At 56.7% G+C, this 7,268-nt stretch overlaps 1 protein-coding gene across 1 annotated transcript; it reads left to right on the top strand.

Moving 5' to 3' along the window:
- Positions 1-6,969, top strand: G6PC3 (glucose-6-phosphatase catalytic subunit 3). Its single transcript, XM_004620991.2, has 6 exons — positions 1-423; positions 5,041-5,147; positions 5,465-5,555; positions 5,721-5,839; positions 6,021-6,162; positions 6,361-6,969. Exons 1-6 carry the CDS (start codon positions 206-208, stop codon positions 6,722-6,724), a joined length of 1,041 nt encoding a protein of 346 aa, XP_004621048.1. The 5' UTR covers positions 1-205; the 3' UTR covers positions 6,725-6,969.
- Positions 6,970-7,268: the final 299 nt, after the last annotated feature.

The raw sequence follows: 7,268 nt of genomic DNA, 5'->3' as shown, positions 1-7,268 counted from the left end.
CAGAGCGCAGGGGCAGGCGGGCCTGGCAGCGGCTCGGCCGGCGCTCGCCGGGCTGGGAGGCGGGGCCTGCGGCCAACCGCTGCGTGGGGCGGGGGCGGGGCCGCCGGTGGGGGCTGATCGGAGCCGCGGCCGCGCTCCCTGACGCAGGGGCGCCTCTGCCTGCACCCCGGGGCGCCTCGGCCTAGCGGGCCCTCGGGTGGCCACCATGGAGTGCATGCTGGGCTTTGGCATCGACATGGCCGAGACGCTGCAGAACCGGCTGTCCTGGCTGGAGAATTTCTGGCTCTTTGCTACGGTGTTGGGCGATCCCAAGATCCTCTTTCTGTTCTATTTCCCCGCGGCGTACTATACCTCTCGGCGAGTGGGCATCGCGCTGCTCTGGATCGGCCTCCTCACCGAGTGGCTCAACCTCGTCTTCAAGTGGTGAGACCGCCGGGCAGCCCCCCTGCGCCCCGGCCCCCCACCCCCCACGGGCCTCGGGCCTCCTAGCAGGTGCCTCAGTCGCCCTGGACCTCTAACTTGAAGACCTGTCTGCGCCCCCCCCCCCCCCACCATCCCGTGGCCTCTGGATTTTCCTCCCCTTTGAGCATCTTGGACCGGAGCCCCCTTTCTACCCATAAAAACGGCTAAGAGGCGTGTGTTTAACACGTGTGTTTATTCCCCCATCCCAGCTCAGACTAACTGGTTTAGGAATTCCTCGGGAGAGACGACTGGGAAGCTATACTTTTGACAAGCATGTATAGTGACTTAAGTAGGAGGAAGTCCCGCTTCTCGACTCGCTTTCATTCATCATTCCCGGATTTATTCATTCATGCTTTTGTGTCGGGCATCCCAGGAGCCGCTCCGTGCAGCAGAGGCTCACAGATTAAACTGTGGGCCCTGGAAGGGAACCAGCATCATAGAGAACCCTGGAAAGCTTGCTAGAAGTGCAGACTTGTCAGGCCAGAGCCAGAGCCAACCAAGTCCGAATTTGCATTTTAATAAGGTGCCTGGGGAATTGGTGTGCACAGCTCTGGCCTTCCATGGGAGTCTTGTCTCCCTTTTCTTCTTCTTTCACTTGACAATGAGACTTAGAAGCCAGGAATGCCTGGCACAAAAGTGAGGCCCTTGGGGTTTATCTCCCTGTGCCACCAGTTCTCTATGTAGGATGCAGAAAGGAGCTTCCTGCCCCACCCCTCTGCTGGCCATATAGCTGCACACACCCTCCCCGCCCCCCCCCCCTCACCTCAGTCCTTATTGCCAGAGCCTCAGCCTGGGGCAGGGAAGGGAGGTGACACCTGAGCGGGCTGGAAGGACTTGCTGAAATAACTGTGTGAGTTTCTCTCCTGTGTCCCTGCCAGCTTTTCATGAGGCTGTCAGTGGTCTAGATTGCTGTTGACGCCCTCATTTTCGGCTTGACTAACTGCCATTGCTCTCCCTCCCTTGGCTTGCATAGGCTTCCCCTCCAGCCCTGCACCCAGTCTCACCACACCCCTCCCTCCACAAATGCTCAGTGTTCCCCTCAGTGAAGCCCCATTTCACCTGCTCGGTAGGTATGTTGTTCAGCAGGCAGTGCGTGGCTTCGTTTTTGACGGAGAGACAACTTCTCCTGCCTTCCCCTTGCCCAGCACCTGCCTTTCTGCCACACTCACTCTCTCCCCACCCCTTCTCTTTCCCCTGGGGCCAGCTCCGCAGGAGGCCAGGGGGGGGTTGATCTTGATTTTGGACCACACTTGACAGTGCCTGGGGCTACTCTGGCTCGTTGCTTCAGGTGCTGGGATCAAAACTGGACTCCCTGCAGGCTAGCATGTGCTATAGCCCTTGGAGGCATCTCTCTGGCCCAGGTTAGGCGAGTTTTATTTGTTTGGTTTTGGCTTTGGGGGGAGCTCAGGACTTACTCCTGTGTCTGTGCTCAGAGATCCCTCCTGGTGAAGCCTAAGGAACCAGATGGGGTGCTGGGGATTTATTCTGGTCAGCCACATGCAAGGCAAGTGCCCTACTATGTACTCTAGCCCCAAGTTGTTTTTTTATGGGGGAGTGAGGACCACATTCTGCTGACCCTGAGCTTAATTTTGGCTCTGTGCTCAGGGGTCACTTGTTTTCAAAAACAAAACAAAAACTTAAAAAAATTTTTTTTTGAGAGTTAAGTAGTTCAACTTTTATTTTTGAAAAACCTTCATATAGTTTGCATTTCCAGCACTGACAGTGCATGAGGTTTCTCTTTGTCCAACACCCTAGCTCATACATGCTCTCTCTCATCTTTTTGAAGGCAGCCACTCCAACAGGTGTGGGGTGACATGACATTGTGGACTTGATTTCCATTTCCTTAATCATAAATCATGATGAATATCTTTTCATCTTCCTGTTGGCCATTTGTATATCTCTTTGAAAAACTGTCTGTTCATATTGCATGCCCATTTTAAAATTTAATCACCATGAGATAGTTACAAAGCTTTTATGTTTCAGTTTCAGTCATACAATGATCAAACACCCATCCTTCCAACAATGTACATTTTCTACCACCAATGTTCCCAGTATCTCTTCTGCCACCCCATCCCACACCCTGCTTCTATGGCAGACAATTTCCTTCTTACTCTCTCTCTACTTTGGGGCATTATGGTTTGTAATACAGATACTGAGAGGCCATCATGTTTGGTCCTTTGGCTACTTTCAGCACACATCTCCCATCCTGAGCGATCCTTCCAACCATCATTGACTTGTCTATCCCTTCTCTATCCCAGCTGCCTTCTCAAATTTTTTTTTTTTTGGCTTTTTGGGTCACATCCAAAAAACAGGTACTCCTGATTCATGCACTCAGGAATTACTCCTGGTGGTGCTTGGTGGACTATATGGGATGCCGGGGATCGAACCCAGGTCGGCCGCATGCAAGGCAAACGCCCTACCTGCTGTACTATCACTCCGGCCCTAATTTTTAATTTTTTTGTTTGTTTGTTTGTTTTTGAGCGCATCTGGCAGTGCTCAGGGGTTTCCCCAGGCTCTGCACTCAGGAATTACCCCTGGCGGTGCTCCAGGGACCATATGGGATGCCAGGGATCAAACCCAGTTCAGCTGCATGCAAGGCAAGCACACTACCCACTATACTATTGCTCCACCCCCATAGGCGTCACTTCTAATGGGATGTATGTGGTCCTGGGTTATTGTTCACTCTCCCTATTAGTTGTACTATCTTTCTGGCCCAAGGCCAGGGGAATTTGTAGTTGTTGAATTTTTTTGGAGAGGGGCGGACACACCCAGCAGTACTATGGGGCTATTCCAGCTGTGCTCAGGAGTGACCCCTCTCAGTGCTCAGAAACCATATGTGGTGCCAGGGATCAGAATCCAGATTAGCTTATGCAGAACGCTGTAGCACTGTCGTCCCGGTTGTGCATCGATTTGCTCAAGCGGGCACCAGTAATGTCTCTATTGTTAGACTTGTTGTTACTGTTTTTGGCATATCGAATACGCCATGGGTAGTTTGCCAGGCTGTGCTGTGCAGGAGGGATACTCTCCATAGCTTGCCGGGCTCTCTGAGAGGGACAGAGGAATCGAACCCGGGTCTGCCGCGTGCAAGGCAAATGCCCTACCCGCTGTGCTTTATTTAATCCCCATACTCTCTTCAGTCCCTCCCATTCCTCATTATAGATTTAGCTAAATTCTGGGGAGAGTAATTCAGATTGGAATTTGGAAAATAGAGAATGGGGCAAACTGAAAGGTTGGGGAGGGAGAGGGCAGGGTTTTAAGCTGGTCCTGCAATGGAAGGGTTAAGAGTATCTGATATTTCAGGGCATGTGCCATGCATGCAATTTACACATGAGTACATGCTTACACAGGCACGTACATCTCATGCCTCCTTATTGCTCTGTATGTGTGTGTCTGTGTAGTGTGTACCCAGGAACTCACCTAAACAAGTTATGCTCATTACTGCTGAGCTACATATCCTCAGCCTCCTGTTACTTAAAAATGCCCCTACAAAAATGTGAGGGGCTCTTCCTAAACAGTGCTTAGGGGCCATTCCTGGTACTACCCAGCTATTATTTTTGGTTTGGCTTGATTTGGGGGCTAGACCCAGCAACATTCAGGTCTTACTCCTGCTTAGGGGCCTATATGGTGCCCGGGATCAAAGCTGGGTTGGCTATATGCAAGGTAAGAGCCCTGTCCATTGTACTTTCGCTCTAGCCCCTTCAGGTATCACTTAAAGCTTTTCTTTACATTGATTTTGCTTAAGAAATTGTGATTTGGGCTGGAGCAATAGCACAGCGGGTAGGGCATTTGCCTTGCACGCGGCCGTTCGGGTTCGATTCCCAGCATCCCATATGGTCCCCCGAGCACCACCAGGGGTAATTCCTGAGTGCAGAGCCAGGAGTGACCCCTGTGCATTGCCAGGTATGACCCAAAAAGAAAAAAAAAAAAAGAAACTGTGATATACAAAGTTGTTCATAACAGAGTTGTTTCAGGCAACACCAATCCTAAACTACCAGTGTCCCCTTCACTCCACTGAGGTCCCCACCTCCCCTCCCAGCCCCCCAGCCTGCCCCCTTGGCAGGCATATAACCAGTTTATTTCATATTAATTGCTCCAGTGTGCTCTAAGAGGGCCAGGGATGTAACTGAAGTGACACAGTACATAGCTTACGTGCAAGGCCCTAGGTTTAGGTCCCTTCACCCCACTTGCCCCCGCTGTGGCCAGGTGCAGCTCCCAGAGCAGTGATAGAACAGGCAGATAAAGAGCATGCTCTCGGTGCCAGAGAAACAGTACAGCGGGGAAGGTGCTTGCTTTGCATTCAGCTGACCTGGGTTCAATCCCCACCTGGGTTCAATCCCCGGCATTCCGTAGGGTCCACTGAGCACCGCCAGGAGCGATTCCTCCTGCGTGCAGAGTCAGGCTAACTCCTGAGCATCGCCAGGTGTGGCCCCCAAACCAGAAAAAAACAGTAACAATGACGACTAGCACGCTTTCTCCCGGGGTGGGGGGGTGGGGGGTGCCATGCAGGGTAATGGCGCCGTCCGGAGTCCATGCGGGCATCTCCGGGCCGCCTGCCATCTCTCTCCTGTTCTCTTCCAGGCTTCTGTTTGGAGACCGGCCCTTTTGGTGGATCTACGAGTCAGGGCACTACGGCCAGGACCCGGCCCGGGTTCACCAGTACCCCTCTTCTTGTGAAACCGGCCCAGGTGTGACGCCTCAAACCCCCCTTTCCCAGAGGGCTCAGAGTTCCAGTGAGGATGGGAGAGACTTTTCAGTCCGGGCGGCCCCAATCCAGGCCCTTCCTCTGGGGAAGCGGCCCAGAGACTAAAGCCAGGCCCAGGAAGGCGGAGCAGGCGGCCGAGCAGCGGCCCCAGGTGTCACGGGTGGGGTGTCAGGCCACTAGGATGGGGGTAGGGGCAGCTGACAGGGCTAGAGCCCCGGGTTCAGAATTGAGCAGGACTGAGGGGGCGCGGGCCCCGCGCGGGGAGGGAGAGCACTGCTCAGCCATCCGCTGCTCCGGCAGGCAGCCCTTCCGGACACTGCATGATCACAGGAGCCGCCCTGTGGCCCATCATGACGGCCGTCTCTTCCCATGTGGCCACGCAGACCAACAGGTACACCCCAACGTCGCGCACGTGGGGAGCGGGGTGGCCGGCGCCGGGTGCTCCCTAAGCCCTGAGAGGCTCAGCAGAAAGGCACCAGGTTGCTGGAGTTCTGGGGACCTGGGATGCGAGGGGAACTTGTGGGAGCCCCGCCTGAATGTCTGCATCTGGCTCCAGGTTCTGGCCCAGGAAGACGCCGCTGCTGGCCTACTGCGGCTTGTTACTGGCCGTCGGCATATCCCGGGTCTTCCTCTTGGCGCACTTCCCTCACCAGGTTTTGGCTGGTTGGATCGCTGGTGAGCACAGAGGGGACAGGGTGGACCCGAGGGTGCTCGTGGCAGTGAGGGAGCAGTCTCCTCTTCCTGTCGGGCTGCCAAGGCCCCGCCTGCATCGGTTGTTCTGCCAAGGTGCACTGCGCCTCCGGGGTTCACATATATCCCCACATCCCTGACGCTGCTGCTCTGTCCGCTGGCCTAGGTGTGGCCCTGGGCTGGCTGATGTCCCGCCGCGTCCCTGTGGAGCGGGAGCTGAGCTTCTACGGGCTGACCTCGCTGGCCCTCTTGCTGGGTGCCAGCATCATCTACTGGTTCCTCCTCTCGCTGGGCCTGGACGTGTCTTGGTAAGTCCCACCCTGGCGCCCCGGCAGCCCTGCCTCTCCCGCACCCCGGCCCGCCAGGATCTCAGGTTCCCGGCCGCTCGGGAGGACAGAGCACCTGTTGGCTACTATGCCCCCTCCGGATGGCAGGGCAGAACATGGGGGCGGGGCCCCTCGGATTCCAGGAGACCCTCCCTCGGGGCACACCCGTCCTCCCCGCAGGTCCATCGACCTGGCGACCAAGTGGTGCGAGCGGCCCGAGTGGGTGCACATCGACAGCCGGCCCTTTGCCTCCCTGAGCCGCGACGCGGGCGCCGTGCTGGGCCTGGGCATCGCCCTGCACTCGCCCTGCTACGCCGAGGTGCGGCGGGTGTACCTGGACAGCAGCCAGAAGAGCGCCTGTCTCCTGCTGTCCATGGGGCTGCTGATCCCACTTCACTGGCTGGGCCACCCGCCGCAGATCAGCCTCTTCTACATCTTCAATTTTCTCAAGTACACGCTGTGGCCCTGCCTGGTCCTCGCCCTGGTGCCCTGGGTCGTGTACTCGCTCAGTGCCCAGGAGCTGCCCCCGATCCGTTCTTCCTGACGCGGGGCCCCTCCCGCCCCGAAGCCAACACTCCCTCCGACCGGCACTCCGAGAGAGACACCCCCGCCCACCAGCACCCCCTCGCACGCTTCTCCCACCAGCCACCTGGTCTTGGCCCTCCCTTGGGGGCGGGGCGTGACTTCGCCCTGCTCTCCGTCCCGCCACCCCAGGACACACAGTGGGGGGGGTCCCTTGACACTGTGAGGGGCTGAGCGCAGCCCCAATAAAGCCCTTCACACTTCTTACTCCTTTTCGGTATTTTAAATAGCGGGGAAGGGTCTGGGGGAGCCCTCCCAGGGACGCCCTGATGGCCTCGAAGCTCCAGCCTGGGGGTGCTGGGGTCCAGCGCAAGGCCTGAGACTTGACGGGCATGTGCCCTTGCCCTTGGTTTTTATTGGTTGGCTTGGGGGCCACGCCCGACGTGGCTCAGGGGCCCAGGCAGTGCCGGTGGTGGAGCCTGGGCGCCTGCAGGCGAGCTGGTGCTCCCGCCTGCTGAGCCATCTCCCTGCCCTGCGTTTCTGTCTCCCGAGTACTGGAAGTGAAA

Source organism: Sorex araneus, chromosome 3, assembly GCF_027595985.1.
Source record: "Sorex araneus isolate mSorAra2 chromosome 3, mSorAra2.pri, whole genome shotgun sequence".
Lineage (NCBI taxonomy): Eukaryota > Metazoa > Chordata > Mammalia > Eulipotyphla > Soricidae > Sorex > Sorex araneus.
The sequence above is the reverse complement of the archived record's forward strand: the minus strand, read 5'-3'. Positions and strand labels throughout refer to the sequence as shown.